Below are 17,705 nucleotides of genomic sequence, written 5' to 3'. Positions count from 1 at the left end.
AGAGCCACTCGGTTCTTATATGATGGATGCTGGTTGTTTGGAACAAACCGGCCATCCTGGTACAAAAAGACGTTTTTCTGTCCCAGGCCAGCTCTGCTCCACAGTACAGCTGTGATGTTATTTGTAACTCGACAGGGCAGAGTGACGTCCTGTCCAGACACAGCTATGATGTTTATCTGGACTAGAAGAGGAAACAACACAGGGCGGGGAGGTTAACGGTCATCGTACAATTATGCGCAGAATTATTGACCTTTTGTTTAATTGTTGTTTATTTCTCCCCTGTGAATTGCCACCTTATGGTGGTAAAGGAGACTGTGTGTGTCCCTGGGATCCCAGGGGCTATGTTGTCTTGGACATTTCGCTCCATGATGGGGTCTCCTATGGGAAATTGGTCCTCAGTGAGGAACCAGAATAAGAGACATTTATAGGACACCTTTTAGAAGGTTCCCCCCAAGGGTTCCCCTGCTTGGGATAGCGCTCTGCACCAGAGCCAGGCCCGGGGGTGAATGTCTGGTGGTCGAGCCCTACGCCATGCGGTACCGGCTGGACACAGCCTGAAAATGGGACATGGGTGCATCCTCAGGAGGCAACGTAGGGGTTGGGTCCAATGTTTGTCAGAAGTGAGAAGGAGGATACAAATAGCAGACAGTGGCGGAGGTGCGAGTGAGTTTTATTTACAGTGAACAATAACCAAGGTGAGGGCAGAACTGAACATAAACCTAAACTGGGAAAAAACTAACAAAGTGAAAACATAAGTACAATGGGACATACACAGAGATGGCAGATGAAGAAGCCTGGGCACAGAGACGCGGAGAAACACTGATTAACACGCAGTAACACAGACGACGTGACGACGAGCACAGGCAGACACACACTGTAAATACACACAGCAGTGATAAAGGGATGGGAGACAGGAGAGGACACAGCTGGGAGAAATCACAGCTGACGAGGCAGGGGAACGCAATCTGAACACACTCGCATAAGACAAGGACTTTCAGAATAAAACAGGAAACTAACAGACAGGGGACCAGACAAAACACTGAACTGAACAGACAGACTCACGAGCAGACACAGTGACACCATGGACAGACAGAGGGAACACAGGCAGGTATAAAACAAAACTCTAACACACAGCACACCTACACACAAGACATAACAGAATAAACAAGAACATAGAATAATATAAAGAGTCCTCAGACTCGGGACCATGACAGAAGGTGGTTTGCCTCTTACAACAGTGCACTGCCATGGTAACTAGTGCTAACGTTTAACTAGCTAACTTAACTTATGCTGTGAAGATAATCTTATCATCATAATAACATAATCTGCTTTGGATCAGATTAAGATCCAGATTAGAGATCATCAGGTTTGAAACATCTATGGACCATTCAGTTCTCCAGAAAATAAATAGCATAACTACTCCTGGATGATCCCTCAGTCCTCTCCGTGCAAAGAATGGGAGGGTCTAATTTTGTTTTGTTTGTAATTGGGTCTAATGTCTTCGTTTCCCTGATGAGCATCAGTAATAAATAATAAATAATGTCAAATTTTAGATTCAACTTTATCCTGTGATTTTCTATTTTTATATTCCGTTAGAAGCAAAGACATTTTAAAACAGTTGTAGTGATCGAAAACAAAGTACCTGCACTTTGCTTGTCGAGCTCATATTAAATTTTGACAAAGACAAAGTTTGAATTCAGGTTTTGTATTTAATCTCAAACAGCACAGAGTCAGTATTTAATCAATGTCTTTTTATCCCCTGACTGATTATCCTGACGTCCAATGTCAGTTTGAATAAACTCAGCATACCCTGGATGTTGATATCACTTCCTAGAACAGGGCCCAGGTCACTAAGGACCATCTCTGGGTAAATTTGTGCCTCATGCTATATTCGCAAAGTGTCAGAAACTACAACCTGTTAGCTTCCATAGAACAAAATCATGTGCTGTCAACCTCTGACATCCACCAGCTCATCCATACAGCAAACAAACATCAACAACCAGGAAGCAGCTTCACCTCTGATCACACACTCGACTCTACTCACTCACCTGGAGGATCAACTCTCAGGTTGATGATGGTGAACTTCCATGAGCCTGTTTCTCTCAAAAAGACACGACACTTGTATGTTCCAGAGTCAGCAGTGGTCGCTTTCTTCAGGATCAAAGACGCGTCTCCATCCTTCATCCCTCTGAGAGCCACTCGGTTCTTATATGATGGATGCTGGTTGTTTGGAACAAAACGCCCATCTTGGTACAAAAAGACATTTTTCTGTCCCAGGCCCGCTCTGCTCCACTCTACAGCTGTGATGTTATTTGTAACTCGACATGGCAGAGTGACGTCCTGTCCAGACTCGGTTGTGATGTTTATCTGGACTGAAAGAAAAAACAACATAGAGCAGAGAGGTTAAAGGTCAACATACAATTATGAGCAGCATTACTTTAAATATGTTGTTTACTTTAAGTAATTTTAACATCTTAACATCCATCAGTGTCCTGTACTATAAAGCAGCATTTGGGTTCATTGTTAACATTGGGTTTTCAGTGCTAAGAAAGTGGTTCGCATCTAATATGAGTGTATCACCATGGTAACTTATGCTAACTTTTAACTAGCTAGCTTATTGTTACCTCACCAGATCCACGGCCCCGATCCATAGTAAGGAGCGCGCTGTCAAGTGACGCACTTCAAGGACAGTTTCCCGTCTCAAATCTCTGATTTTCTGCATTATTCATTGGCTTATTACCCACCAGTCTACTGTTGTGTACACCGCTCTTGGCCACTGTCTTTTATTTTTAAGGCTATCTGCTATAAAAAGCCAGGCCAGGAAAACCTCATTCATGTTTTTCTGTGTTTTATTCTCAGTTACTTTGACACAAAGGCATCTGCTGTGATGTTCCCACCTCTGATGAAGTCTCACATGTATCAGTGCTGATAAATGATCAGAATTATAATATTTCTGACTGTCTGAGGCAAAAATGATTTGAATCAAAACCTTGTGAATCAGAATCTAATGGATTATAGAAATCAGTGATGATACCCAGTCCAAGTGAGTAGCCTAGGCCTGACAGAAGTGGATGTAGCTGTGGGTAATAAGAAAAGATGAAAAGAACTATTGATAACTTTTTGGTTAAGGCCTGGTCCGTCTAAAATTCATAACCAGTGCTCTGACACAGAGCCATTAACCTCTGAACGCTAGATAAAGCACAGTGTATCCAGAAAACACACCATAAGCCGTGATAAATGCACTGCCCAAGTGTCCCCTCCCCCCATTGCCTTTCAGCGGCATGCAACAGCAAACAGGTCGTCAGAGGAGTAGTGATGTTTCAGTTGCGAACGAAACAGCTCTTAGAGCCGGATCTTTGAAGTGAACGACGCAAGCCGGGTTTTTTTTTTTTTCTCTCACCCTCTCTCTCGCACTTTTTTTTTCGCTTCACTCTGCACGCGAGCCTTGTGCTTATGGATTCAGAAAGTTTATTCATGCAGGCCCATATGACAGAGAATATGCATCTTCTTTTTGTTTTCATATTTTAACTTCATATTTAATTGCGTTGTGGTTTGCAGTGTTTTGTGTTGTTTCACTTTAAACTGGTTTAAAAGGAAAAAGCTGAAAATTTATATGAGTGCTTGTGTATAAATACACAAACAACACACATATGCTTTCAATTGTGTAATTTAAGTGGTCTGGGCAGCTCTGTTTTGGAAGTTCAGTTGACGCTAGAAATGCGTTTTGGAGTTTGCACGTGCTTTGTCTATATTTATACATAAACATATATAAATAAAACCACGGTATTTTTTTACGTTAGTAATTCCTTTTGTGCATAATTTTATATTGTTGTTAATAATGAATTAATTAAAGCAACAAAACCAACTGAATAGACGGTTGGGAGTCGGAAGAGTCGGCTCTTTTTAGTGAGTCGAGCCGAAAGAGCCGGTTCTCTAAAAATAGTTGGAAATCCCATCACTACAGAGGAGGCCGATATCATGATTAAGTTTAATATTGTCTACAATATTGCCAAAGAATTTCAAAGCACTTTAAGCACAAAATTGTTAATTAATGATTTACAAGTCAACACTGTCTGTATGGACATCAAATTCCCCCCCAAAGAAGTGCACATGTAAAACTGCGGTGTTTGTGTTTCCTGTTATGCCGTTTTTCTTCGGTAGCTACTCGTAATCCCTTTCCCCCACTCCCTTCCTCTCTCTCTCTCACACTCACACACACACACACACACACACACACGGCGAGGGCGGGCCGTCCCGCACATCCTCCCCACAGCCCGGAATACATTTCCCTTCAAGGGAAGGGCATAACATTGTGAACTGTGAACCTAGCCAACTTCTGCTTCCACAGAACAACAACACGTGCTCGTGAAACGTGAACATGTGTGAGAGAAAGCAGCCTCTCATTATCAGACACTGAGTCTCTGCATGCTGCCTTTATGGAGCTACAGCTGTTTGTATACACTGAACAAGAAGCTTTGTAGCTGCATCCTGACTCCTGACTCTACAACACACCACACTGACACACACTGTTAAGGTTCAAAAATTGAGGAAGGAGAGTACAAACAACCATTGGTCCAGAAGCTCTTGGTCAAACAATTGATTTTTAATGAATACACATGTGGGAAGAACACTCTGTACGCAGACAGCAAGTGGTCTTCGACTTAATCAAAGCATACACAGATTTTTATACTGTCAGGGCTTAAATTTAATGACGCCCCTTTAACGTCACAGACAGGATATAGACATACGTCAGATCAAAACCACAATGACCTTTTAACACAGTTTTTAAAAGAGCCTCGTCTTCCATCTTCATAACAGGTGCATCCTGTCACTGCCGGATGCTCGCTTGTCATCTTGACACCTCAGCAGCAGTTCTGCGACAAACTGCTCTTTTGCAACATCAGCAAAACATAATTAAACTTTCCCCTATAAATGATTCTCTCTAACTGAGTGTATGTGTGTCTGTGTCTGTGTGCTAACCACAATTGCACCCTGTTTCACCTCGGGGACTAGCTCCTGACCTCTAACCAGACAGAGAGACAGATATAAGTGTTTTGTAAGCCTGTATTGCCATTTCCTTCTATGTTCTAGTTTTCCCTCAACATGTATCACCTGAACAGTCGCGTCAGTGAAGCTTCAAACCTTTAAAGAACCTGAACATCAACTCAAATAAGCACAGATATGCAATGTGTACAAAATAGTTATAACTGCATCTGAAATACAAGGTTAACATCATCATTGTATGCATAAACATCTTAAGGCCTTCTTAAAGCTAGCTGTTACATTGTTAAAGCCTCGTCTTAGCCTGCTGCTCAAAATAACTTCCTGCTTTCACTTCTGCAATTTCTCTGCAAGCCTTGTTTCCTGTCAGCCTGTGACTTTTAGCCTTTCTAAAAGACCCACTGTTTAAACCTCTAAATGCAATATAAACTCCAGATTATATTTTTAATGCAATGGTACTGTTGATAATTATTTAACAATAGCAGTAAAATAATTTCCCTGCTCCACAACACATTACACTTCTTAGTTTCTGTCACAGCTGGATTACAGATGTTAACTCAGCCTCGTTTCGTCTTCGTCTACTTTACTTATCGTTTTCTCAGAAGGGCATCATCTAACAGTAAATCTCACCTGCAGAGACGACCACGAAGACGCTGAAAAACAGCAAAGTTGAGCCGAGCGAGACACTGACAGCAGACATTTCTTAACTCCAAACTTCAGAGTCAGAGAGTGAGAGTGAGACTGATGTGACGTCAGGTTGGCTGGACCCGAGCCCACCAATGGTCTGAAAATCTCTGGACAAACAAACGTTACGTAGTAATTTACGTCCTCGGGTTGTGATGGTTTGAGCAGCTGTTTGTAACGAATCTGACCAAATCAGTTTTCCCCTTTTAAAGACTCTAAATTATTGGCATATTTGTTATAGAGAAACTTATATTTGGGAGTAAATGTATGCAAAAATTTAATAAAAAAAAAATCTGTTTGTGTTTCCTTATTGGCAGATAAAGTTTGATTTGGAAAAATTAACAAAATATATTTTTTAAATCTTGTAATGCACAAAAGAAAAATGATGGTGGACTAAAAGCTTTACGTTTCTTAGTGTTAAATAATGTTACTTTTAAAAAACAGCCACCTTTAATCTGATCAGTTGAGCAACATTATTGCATAAATGTGACGAGGAAATGAAAGTCGCCCAGTTTTCATGAGAAAGCTCTTCTGGCTCAGTTCCAGTGTGAGAGTGTTCACACTCAGCCTGTGAGGGATCAGGGCTGTCACATACAGACATGCTGAGGCCTTTAAGTCTGCATTTATGATGAATTTGTCTAATGAGAATGACCACATTTGTATCATAAACCATGAGGAGACACGTGGTAGTTCAGATATTGAAGAAACTCTCTTTATCTTTATTCAGACCTTTGTTCTGCTCTACACTCTGCTGCTCCTCTTTCTCTGTGTTCATGACATACTTACACCAGAAGCTCGGTGGGAACAAAAGCAGGGAAAAAAATCTATTTGTAGTGAGGATTGTTAAGAAAAGAGTTCCTGCCTGTGCAGTGTGCAGGTCAGATGGAGTCAAGCAAGCCAACAAATAACATTTTGTGTTGAAAGCAGAAAAACTAGAGATCAGAGTTACAGCTGAATATTTTCTACCTGCTTTGTTTTCATGCTCAAAGCCACGGATGCTGTCTGTTGTTGCACTCTCTCTCTGTCTTTCTGCTCTGAGTCAATGGAGCTCACCCAGCAGTCTGAGTAATGACAGAAACCATTAGAATATATTGATGCCATTACACTTTGGATCTCAGCCTTTAAGTGGATGGATGGACTACACTGATCTTCATTCACAGAAAACATTCACAGTACCTCTCACACAGATAACCATTCTTACACTCTTAAATGCTGTTGATGGAGGAGAAGAAACCGTCCACAGCTTTCAGTCTCCACATTTGAAGCTCTGCAGGAAACCCTGACAGCAGCTTTTTAGCTCCAAAGCAGGTTTAGCTCTGGTGCAGAGTGTTGGTGACTCTGCCCGTGGACACAGTTATTTCTGCAGGTGACCTTGTTACAGGTGCATTTGGAGGGGATTCAAAGCTTTGTGGCAGGGAGTTTACTGCAGACTGCAGCATGTTTAATAGCAAGCATGATGTGAGCCTGATGTGGCTGATAGCTGCTTCTAGCAGTCTTCATGTATGTGGAATGAGAGGGGAGATGTTATCAGGACCAGTTGCTGATTGGACGTCTCAAAGCTGTGAGCGCAGCGCTGAAACTTTGTCCTGTAGCTCTTCACTCAGTCCTCACCCTGAGTGTTCAGAGCCCAGCCCCACATATCCCTGCTCCTCAGGAATTCTGGGATTTGGAGGAAACACAGCTAAACTGACCTGAAGCTAACACGGAGGTCAAGGGGGAGGAGCCACAATACAAGCTGCATCCAGCACTGTTGCCCCTGAGCCCATGGATGTGCAGAGGGTCACATGTTTAGTCCCATTTGTAGAAATGTGTCCATGATGAAGACAAATGCAGTCACACAGCTCTGCAACAGCACAAATCACTTTGATGGAGTTTGTTTGTGCTGCTCTCAGATCTGTACAACACTGACATGTGTGTCAACATGCTGCAGACTCACAAAGATGTGCCGTGTTAGCTTCATGTGTCCATCTATCACAAACATGCTGCTTCTTCTAACAGGAAGGACTCCTCAGCCGTGTCCACAGCAAAGTAGAATCAAGGCTTTAACCAGGCTTTTATTGTGAAACGTGAACATGTGGAAAAGTCAGCCTGAAAGTCAGAGAGAGAGTGGGCAACGATCCCACAGGAAAAGAATGAAAGAGAGAAGACACATCCAGGGAGAGATGGAAGCAACATGTAGCAGCTGATGAAGTCAGGCGGGTGGGCTGTGCACACAGAGGACTTTATGATCTGGTTCTCAGCTTCACCTCTCCATCGCCCTCCCCACGGCTACAGTACAGGTGAGCTGACACATCCATCAGTGGAGGCTGTGGGGAGTAAGGAGCAGCAGCTGAAGCAGGTTCATTCGTGTTGATGGTTTACAGGTTTCCTTGGTCAAAGGTCACTCAGACCTTTGACCAAGGAAACCTTTGAGATTCAGCTCTGTGATTTCACCTTCTACTGATGGAGTGTAGAGCACATCACCTTCACAAAGGACGACCACACAGTCGCCCGTGTGCAGGCCGATGAGTTCAGTAGCCAGCGACTGAAGATGTTAGCGTAGCTTACCAGTGACAGGAGCCAGTGGTTTTTCCCAGCTGATCATGATGGATGCATCTCCCACTTCCTCCACTTCTTGCTCCTTGGGATCATCAGCTTCTATGAAACAAACGTTGATGCATGACACAAACTGTATTTCAGTCTGGCTGCACTTATTTTTAAAATTAAGATGACGAGAAATAAAACCAGAAATGGAGTCAGAACTTAAAGTACGAGTGTTCGCACCTGTTGTTTGTCAAGTAGTAAGAATGAGGTTGTCCTCGCCTCCCTCAGTAACCTCGCAGACATTAACAGTGTACCAGAGGTAGCTGTGCAGGACACATCTGACAGAAACAAATCTGTGATGAGCAGGAGAAGTTGTAATCAGGCAAGATTTCAACACACAACACTTTTGAACTGAACTTGTAAATGTCTGAATCTGACCCTGCCAAGAACAACAGGTGCTCAATGAGCCCGTACTCCACTCTGAAACCTGAAACTGTGTCCAAGGCTGCTGGAGGTCATATCGCTCACAGACTACAGGACAAACAGAGAAAGTCAGAGATTCGTTACTCAGGACAGTCTCATACATGCATTCACTGAGGTGACTCAGCCAGCCTCTCTTAACTTACACGATCCATAAGTGGTGGTGAAGTCAAAATTCATAACAGAGATGGTGTAGGAGTTTAGATGGCCAGGAACTGCCACCTCTCTCCTCGGGCTGTGAGATAATTGGCTGAGAGACAGTTTACAGGCTGAAATTATTACAAATGAAAAAAAGACATTAAGTTTAGCCCAATCATGGAGGAAGAGGAAACAAATCTAAAAAAACAAACCCTATCAGCTCTCCATTTAAGGATGTACTGGGTGATGATCCACTGAATAGGGAGTCTGGTTGGCTTCCTGATTCTGTGATGATCACCTGGACGGGACGGGGACCACCTGAGACAGAGACACAGGAGTAGAGACAGCTGCTTTACCACTGAGGAGAACAGTCACATCGGTTCTCCAGAGTGGGAAATCATTTTGTTAAACCAGTAGCTTTACATAACCCAGTTTAACAGTGAGTGGGTGTGTGGGAGGATTTTCCTGAACAGAGCAGAGAAAAAGTGTTAAAAACCAGCAGGTGAGATCCCAGCACAGTTTCCACCTTAGTTTACGATTTTTCCTGTTTCTCAGAAAGAAGTTAAAAAAAGTGAAAAACACTTTAAAAACTGACACCAGTATAAAGCTTGAAGTTCTCTTACAGTGTAATCTGACATATAAAACTTATTCTTCCACCACGAACAGCTTGTGTTGCTATATAGTCTCTTTTCCATCCAAGAAACATGTTTCACTGCAAAATTAAGCATCAAACTTCACTATATTCACCCAAACAGTGAGACTGCTGTTTGTAGATTACAGCTCAGCGGTGAAACACAACAGTGCTCGGCAGACCGTTCACAAAGCTGAGGGATCGAGGACAAATTAAAGAGAATCAGAAACGTTTAAAGCAGCAGATCAACGGTAAAATACACACCTGCCAAGAACAGCCTGCAAGTGCAAACCTTAATGTGGCAGTGATATCAGACGCAAACATTACCGTGTACATCATTACACGCTGCCTACAAACACTCAGTTTACCTGCACAGCTCCTGTTACAGCTGCACTTTGAATCTCAAGTCAGAATTATTTCAGAATACTTTATTAATCCCTGAGGAGATTATGCGAGGGAAATGGGGTTAAAGGGGGAGACTGCTGCAGACTTTGGGAGAGCAGCAATAGCTGTAGCTTGTTTGATGTACTACAGCACCACCATGTGTTAGAAATGAGTCATGGCAAAAAGCAGACTTCAAGGTTGTCTGAGGTGCAGTTTGACCTGAACTTTACAAACAGAGAACGACTTCACACAAATCTCTGGATCTCCTGATCAGACACGGTGCAGGCTTCACCTTCAGGTGTACAGTCTGTGTAGGACGGGGCTCCACGAGTTACAACAACAAAGGATGTACCACTAAAAGCATGCACTGTGTATCCATGTATCTTCAGTAGGGTGGATTTCATATCAACACTGTGTGCACACCTCACTTTGTAGTTCTTCTAGTGTGAATTTATGAATAAAAGTGGAAAAAGTTCAACAAACGCAGTCAGATTTACCTCCAGCCTGCATCTGCACCCCGGGGGTCATGTGGATGAACTCTGGCCTCTCTGTGAGCTTGGAGCCACAGATAAACCCCATCACAGAGTCCGAGTGCTCCTCTGCCATTTGCACCTGTGAAACACAAAACAGCTGTAAGCTGAAAAGAACACAAAGCACATGTAAACAAACTGAGAACAAGTCCCACACAGTTGTGCTCACCGCAGCCTTTGTGTATTCACCAGCAGCCAGGGTTCCCTGGGAGCTCATCTGAGCTATGAGCAAACAGCCTCGGCCCAGAGGCTTTCCTACAGCGCTCAGACCTTTCACCACTCCCGGCACTGCGTGGGCATTCACTATGTGGGACCAGGAGGAAATCTGGTACAAACCACCTGGAGAAAAGACAGAAGATCACAGCGTTCAAATACTTTGGATATAAACAACATGATTTTTAAGTTATCCTGAATTTACACGACAAAAAGAAAGTGTGAAATCGTCTCACCATCATACTGACGCTTGACTGTGTTCCCGATGTCAGCAAACTTGCGATCTTCAAAGATGAGGAAGTTGTGTTTCTCTGCTAAGGCTTGCATGTTCTGAATGAAGGCTGATGTGTAGTCCTGTAACACATATGGAAAAAACCATCAGCTTGTTTGTTACATGTACAGACTCAAGGTTTGAGTTGACCTGCCATCTTCAGAAGTTTCCTGATGACTCTGCGGTGGTTGGATGCATCAGCAGGGATGATGAGACAGAGTACCGGGCTGTGGTCGACTCCTTTGTCACGTGGTGTGAGCAGAATCATCTGCAGCTCAACGTGGCAAAGACCAAGGAACTGATCGTGGACTTCAGGAAGACCAGGAAACACTTGACCCCTGTTTCAATCCAGGGGGTCAGTGTTGACATTGTGGAGGACTATAAATACCTTGGAGTTCACATTGACAATAAACTGGACTGGGCTAAAAACACCACAGCACTTTACAGGACGGGCCAGAGTCGTCTCTATTTTTTGAGGCGACTGAGGTCTGAGGTCCTTCAACATCTGCCAGAAAATGCTGAGGATTTTCTATGAGTCTGTTGTGGCCAGTGCGATCCTCTATGCTGTTGCATGCTGGGGGAGCAGGCTGAGGGTCGCAGATGCCAACAGACTCAATAAACTAATCCGTAAGGCCAGCAAGGTTGTGGGGATGGAGCTGGACTCCCTCAAGGTGGTGTCGGAGAGGCGGATGCTGTCCAAGATAAAGACAATGTTGGATAACACCTCCCACCCACTCCATGACATGTTGGTCAGTCACAGGAGCACGTTCAGTGAGAGACTGAGATTACCGAAAAGCACCACTGAACGACACAGGAAATCTTTCCTGCCTGTGGCCATCTCCCTGTACAACGCATCCACTTAACACACTGTTTGCTGCTACAGCTACACATGTTTCTTTTCCAAATATTTATTTATGAGTGACTTATGTATGTATGTATATATATATATGTATATATTATACTATTCTTAGTTAGCGTATTGTCTGTCTTGTCTTAATGTTGGTTTATAATGGAGCACTGTAACAAAAAATAATTTCCCCCAGGAATCAATAAAGTATTCTGATTCTGATTCTGATCCTGCTGTACCTCCAGGATGTCTGCATGGGTCTTCAGCATGCAGATCTTTGGACCGAGCGACTCGGCCAGCTGCAGCAGCTCCTCGCTGTTGGTTACATCAGCAGACACACAAAGGTTGGACTGCTTCTCCTCCATAATCTTCAGCAGCTTTGATGCTAGAAGGTAAATGTCTGCAGATAAAAGAAGGAACAAATGAAGAAGGAACAGAAAATGAGAAACCAAAGAAAACACCACCAGTCTCTGTTTGAACTTTAAATAATTAAATTAGGACAGATGGTTTGAAAGAGGAGTGAAAGAAGCCATCTATGTCCACTGTGAGCGACCATCTTTGAACAGAGGCGGGGGTTTACGACACCAACTCTCTGCCATCTATAATCCAGTTTTGAGTTCCCTTCCCAGACGCCTTAACACCCACTCACATCCTGGGCCATCTGATCTCAGGAATTCGCATGATAAGGTGGGGCCAGGTTTCACAATGAACTCACCCAAAACTCTGACTGATTGGGTCCCACACCCAGTTTCACACCTTGGCTCAGGCGATTAGAGGATCATCAGGGGGTCCTTTTGTCCCTCTGTGGGGGGAAACTCCCACTAGGTTTATATCTGGGACTCTCCACCATTTGACCTTAGAACTGAAGAAGCTTCTCGGATGAGAGGTGAAACGTCTTCAAGTAACTTAAAGAAGTCCAGACGCTTTTCTTTGCAAGCTCCTTTGGCTACGATGACCTGGATGACTGAGAACCTTCACAGACTTTAAATAATTAAAGTTTTAAAACTACATACTTCCTAACTCGGCTCTTTCTGAATAACTAAGCTCCAGCTTCTTACTGGCAGGAGAGTCGCTGCCATTCTTGGGGCTGAGAGAGAGTGAAGGTGACAGAGTTACTGTACTGATTTTTTGTTCCTGGATTGTGAAGCAACACAAATAAACACATGAGCCTTATCTTATCCTGAGTGACCTGAAGAGGAGCTGCAGAAAGCTGCTGATTCATATAAACATCATTGAGGCTTGAGTGAGTGATTAGCTGCTGACAGGTCCAGTCTGATCTGTTTGAACTGCCTTACGCTGTGTGAAAGGAGGAGTTCCCTGAAACTCAACCATTAAGTCTGCTAAATTACTGTAAAACAAACCGCGAGTATTAATGTTACACAGGAGCTGACGAGTGCCTACACAGACACATTTGCCTTCAGAAAGTGCATCCAGCAGACGTTTCCTGTGTCCGGTATCGCTTTCAGCTGTTCTGAAGTCAGTATGCTGTGCAGTCATGAAGGCAGCACGTGGTTACCTGGTGCGTGAGCGCGGGGTGGGACACGAGCACCCTCAGGTGGATATAAATGGGTGCCAGCAGGCCGCTCTTCAGCTTGTATTCTCCGAACTTCACTCCGTTCACGTCGTGGAGCTTCAGGATTAAACTGTCAGTGGAAGCGCTACCTGGAAGCCTTGCGCCAAATGTTTCAGAATAAAAGCGTCAATGTATGTTTTGAGAGCATTTAATGTTTACAGATAAAACGTCGCGTAGGTCAGTGAGCATGTGTGATGAAGCCTGGTAGAAAGAGTCGTTGTTTGTGAAAGTTAAAATAAGCTGATGGCAGACATGTTTCATTAACACCTCAACATAAAGAAGTGCTGAGGGGTGTTGGCAATGAATGTGAGACAGAGATCAGTGGATGAAACCATCAGAAGCTCATGTTCTGCAAAAAGAGAATACGTTTTTGTTTTCTGAAGCTATTCTGGACATTTTTAAAGTCTTCAGCATGAAGTTGTTGTTCATCGTACTGTGAGGTTACAGGCTAGACTGCTTAATAATGGCCTCCAAGTTTAACCTGACACTTTTATTCATATTTACTTCATATTTGTATTCTGTGTCTCCAAAGTCAGAATACAGTTACATTTTAGTGTCGCTGATTTGCAAAACAAAAGCTAAACTCGGTTCAGACGTGAGTTACAAGTTACAAAACAAGACCAACAGATCTCAAACTAAAACCCACGTTCTCAGTCTGTCCCAATAAGTAAACACAGTGAAGCTCTGCTGTAAGTCTTTCTGACTGAATAAAGTCATACAAAGACAAACTTGCATTATGCAGCATTTTATTCAGATTGCAACTAATCCATGTTCAGATGTTTTTACGTCTGTTCTACTGTATTCTACTGGTTACACTTTTATTTTTCTTGATAAGAACTGATTTATGCTGAGGTACATCCTTATACTATTCAATGTGGAACAACAATATAACTCACTGATTTTCCATGTTGTTGTTGTAAACAACAGGAGGAGATTCATTGTCTGTGTTTTTGCCATGAGCGGCTGAGTCTTTGTGTGAATGCATGTATGCATCTTTTCAAGGAGCGTCAACAGCAGAGGGCCTCCTTCTTTGTTTTTTGGACCTTATTGTCTCTGTTTTCTCTCCTCTGCCTCAGGCCAACAGCCAGGTGTTGAAAATACCTGCAGTTAACAGAGACATGCGACTCTTGAGACGGCATTTCAGATAGAAACACTGCTGAGCCTGAAGTGTTTCTGTCTACAATCACCAGATTTCACAAGATACAGACACAGAAAGCTGTGTGTGCATCAATAAGAAGGCGTTACACAAAATAATAAATCTTCACCTTTATCATTTACAGCTTTCAGACTAAAATATAACTCTTTAAGTAACGGTGCACTCACTTCGTGGAACGCACTAAATTACTTTTATTTTGTTGTGGGTTAAACATAACCTAAGGTTTCTAACCAAGGTCCTAACACGATTTACAGTCCACAAGTAGAAGTCTGTGTAACTGTGGAAACAGTTCACAATACAAGTAATGCAAGTAAACACTGACAGTAGGGCTGTACCACAGTTATGTCTAGTTGTAGAATGCAGCTTCCATATTTAACAAAGCCCCAATATTTCTTCTTATACTCCTTATAATATTTCTTCAGAGTAAAAGATCTCTCAGCAGAATTATGCAACATTTTAGGCACACTATTGCCCCTATCAACTCAGTGAGCTGGGATTGTTTATTCTAAACATGAACTACTGTTAAAGCAACACACATGGACTACTGGAGCCCCACACAACAACATCTATACTGTCCAGTCTCTCCTGGTGGACATGGCATCACGTTATTCATGGTTACAAACAATTTTAGACTGATGTGGGCCAAGCCCAGCACATACTTGCCAACATTGAGACCTCAGGTGGAAGCTGCGCCCACCTGAGGACCCGCCCTTCGCGGTCTAAGTGGGCGGGTCATACGAAAGCCGGTTTGGCCGGAAGTGAGCGACTGTGACGATCCAGCCTTCAGAATTACGTCACGAGCTCTCTCGGTGGAGTGACACTGCCGTCTGCTCCTTTTTATCTAAAATATAACCGGACACTGGCGTAAATTCTCGACCGTCTCGTTCTTCTGTTTAATCAGTTTTCTGTTTGTTTATTCAGCTGTGTGAAAACCCCGGAGGAACCTCCCGAGGGATTAATAAAGTTTTATTTAATCTAATAACTTTAATCTCAGCCAAACCGATTTACTCACGAACAAATAAAACACTGAAAAAGGCCAAACAATAACATGTTTAAGTTATTTAAGTAACTTTAGCGAAAGACCGCGAGGGTTTGCTGCTCTCGCCGGAGCTCAGATATTTGAAGTTTACACAGCTACATTCTCGCCTGAAAAGACGCTAAAAGTTTATTTTGCGACCCAGAAAGAGAAATAAGAGCAATATTAAAACTAAGTAGCTGTAGTAATAGTAGCCATTGTTGGAAACTGGAATTGGCTGGGCCAATCTGGGATATGGTTTTTCAATTTTGTTGTCCAGGTGGGAAATCGGGAGATATGGGGAGAATGGTGGCTCCTGGAGAGGCACTGAAATTCGGGATTCCCACAGAAAAATCGGGAGTGTTGGCATGTATGGCCTAGCATAGCCTGTAACGTTATTATGACGGACACATTTTATGAGTGAACTTGACTTTAAGTAACTTACAGGTTTCTTTGAAAACTACTTTCTTATATCCAGGTTCTTCCTTTTTGCTGTCGTCCTCCTCGCAGCGCAGGCTTGCCGCTGCTAAAACTAAACAGAGCTCCCTGAAGGGCACAGCCAATCACATTTGCCATATTTGTCACATGACGTAGGACTCCAGTAGAGGACGTAATTTAACTCTTTCTGCACCGCTGGGTGAATGAGACGCTGACAGATCGGGTTTTTTTCTTTCTATCGGGTTAGTTTTTCTTTACTCGAAGACATCAAATTATTGGTGGGGACATGTCCCTTCCGTCCATGCCAAATCTACGCCTTTGTTCAGCAGGAAATACTTCAACCAACAGATTTTCCTCATCATCATTTCCCCATAACCCTTTAATGATTCTTGAGTACTTTTGAGATTTAATTTACAACAAAATAACACAATAAAAAACAATAAAACTGTCAATCGTGCATAGAAATTACTTTCCTGCACCGGATTGTATTTTCACATGAACCTCTATGAGGTCAGATGTAGAAGGGTTTAGGGCTACAGTGCAAATGTAAGATTGTTTGTTTCTGGGCGGGATTAAAGACAGAGAACAGAATCAGCATTGAAAATAGCTGCAAAATGTCATATTGGTGGGTTTTGTGTGGGTGTTTTGTTTTACTTAACTTTGCTAATTAATAATCTAATTATTGGACTTGGACATGAGGTCAAGGACACTCTAAACCCAGGCACAATGTACATTTCAAATTCCTTTAATTTTAAATATGTTTATATTGTCTATTCTGTAAAATAGTCAGATGTCTTATTAATGTACAGAATTCACCTGCTTGCTGCTACTGCTGCACATTTACCCAATGTATATACTATATATATATATATATAATGTTCTTCCTCCAACCCCCCCACACCCCCTCCCATTTTTGCCACATGTCGAGGAGCGTGTCAGGCTACATTTCCCTGTGTGTTATACTTGTATAACTATGCATGTGACAAATAAAGAACCTTGAACCTTGAAGTTCTTTCTCTACTGGTGACCTGCTTTATTGTAGAGCTGTTTGCAGTAAAAGGTGAGCGGCAGCTAGTTATTTTGTTAATCCCTTGGATAACAGAGACAAAAAGGATACAGCAAATGGATGATAGTGGAAGATGGATGCAGATTGTTTTTTCTCTGTGAGGACAAATTTGAGAACCCCAGAGTTACTAAAACTGATTTAGAGCCACTTCAGTTTTCACAACAGTCAAAAACGTTTTCATCATTTCTCTGCAAAAGCTGCATTTAACCAAATCAAAAACAAAACCCACAATTTCATTGTGTGTAAAGAAAAACAAAACATTAGAATGTAGAACAATGAGAGCGACATGTTTAAGATGCAAGATGCAGCTCTTTCACTACTTTTAAGGAGAGGTTTACACTTTTTACTGAATTTATATTGATTTCTGCGTGTGTTGTTGCTGACTGTGTCTATATGTGTCATTTTTTCTAACTGTGAGATACTTGCTGCAGGTCTCCCTTGAAAAATGTTTTTAATATCAGTGGGATCTTCCTGGTTAAATATAGATTTAATAAATAATAAAGAGACAGATGATTGAAGCCTGTAAGTATTTCTGTGCGTTTCTTTAAGGCATACAGAGCTTTTGGATCGTAGCAGAAAAAGTGGAATCAAAACATGTAAACAGTTTGTTCACAGTGGCTCACAGCACAGACACGTGGACATGAAGTCGTGTCATCGAGTCAGCTTTCTTTTCTGACTCGATGCAATAAAACATTTAAATACTTGTATTCATGAACCTCGTGATAATTTGGGGGTTTTCATGATTTCTTTGAACT

General features: G+C 42.5%; 1 protein-coding gene across 6 annotated transcripts; it reads right to left on the bottom strand.

The window, feature by feature from the left end:
* Positions 1-19: 19 nt before the first annotated feature.
* Positions 20-16,078, bottom strand: LOC308394825 (uridine 5'-monophosphate synthase-like). Of its 6 annotated transcripts, none has more exons than XM_080879379.1 (13): positions 15,892-15,939; positions 15,091-15,272; positions 11,942-12,102; positions 10,821-10,938; positions 10,541-10,710; positions 10,339-10,453; positions 9,039-9,144; positions 8,835-8,938; positions 8,626-8,739; positions 8,449-8,546; positions 8,233-8,322; positions 2,049-2,372; positions 20-181 (listed from the first exon to the last, which is right to left on the bottom strand). In XM_080879379.1, exons 2-11 carry the CDS (start codon positions 15,098-15,100, stop codon positions 8,266-8,268), a joined length of 1,053 nt encoding a protein of 350 aa, XP_080735505.1. In that variant the 5' UTR covers positions 15,101-15,272; positions 15,892-15,939; the 3' UTR covers positions 20-181; positions 2,049-2,372; positions 8,233-8,265. The 6 variants fall into 6 exon arrangements, with proteins under 6 accessions (XP_080735505.1, XP_080735508.1, XP_080735504.1 ...); XM_080879382.1 differs by having other exon boundaries at positions 8,449-8,561; positions 8,683-8,739; XM_080879378.1 differs by having other exon boundaries at positions 8,449-8,739.
* Between the last annotated feature and the right edge of the window lie 1,627 nt (positions 16,079-17,705).

This window comes from Rhamphochromis sp. 'chilingali' (assembly GCF_963969265.1).
Source record: "Rhamphochromis sp. 'chilingali' genome assembly, chromosome: 1".
Lineage (NCBI taxonomy): Eukaryota > Metazoa > Chordata > Actinopteri > Cichliformes > Cichlidae > Rhamphochromis > Rhamphochromis sp. 'chilingali'.
This window is presented reverse-complemented; position numbering and strand designations above follow the sequence as displayed.

What these genes read in the sequence shown, in the direction of transcription:
- LOC308394825 (XM_080879378.1), bottom strand. An exon ending in CCCATGCAGACATCCTGGAG is followed by an intron (nt 10,939 to 11,941) that starts GTACAGCAGGAT and finishes TATGTGTTACAG; the next exon opens with GACTACACATCAGCCTTCAT. An exon ending in GGTGCAGATGCAGGCTGGAG is followed by an intron (nt 9,145 to 10,338) that starts GTAAATCTGACT and finishes TCTCTGTCTCAG; the next exon opens with GTGGTCCCCGTCCCGTCCAG.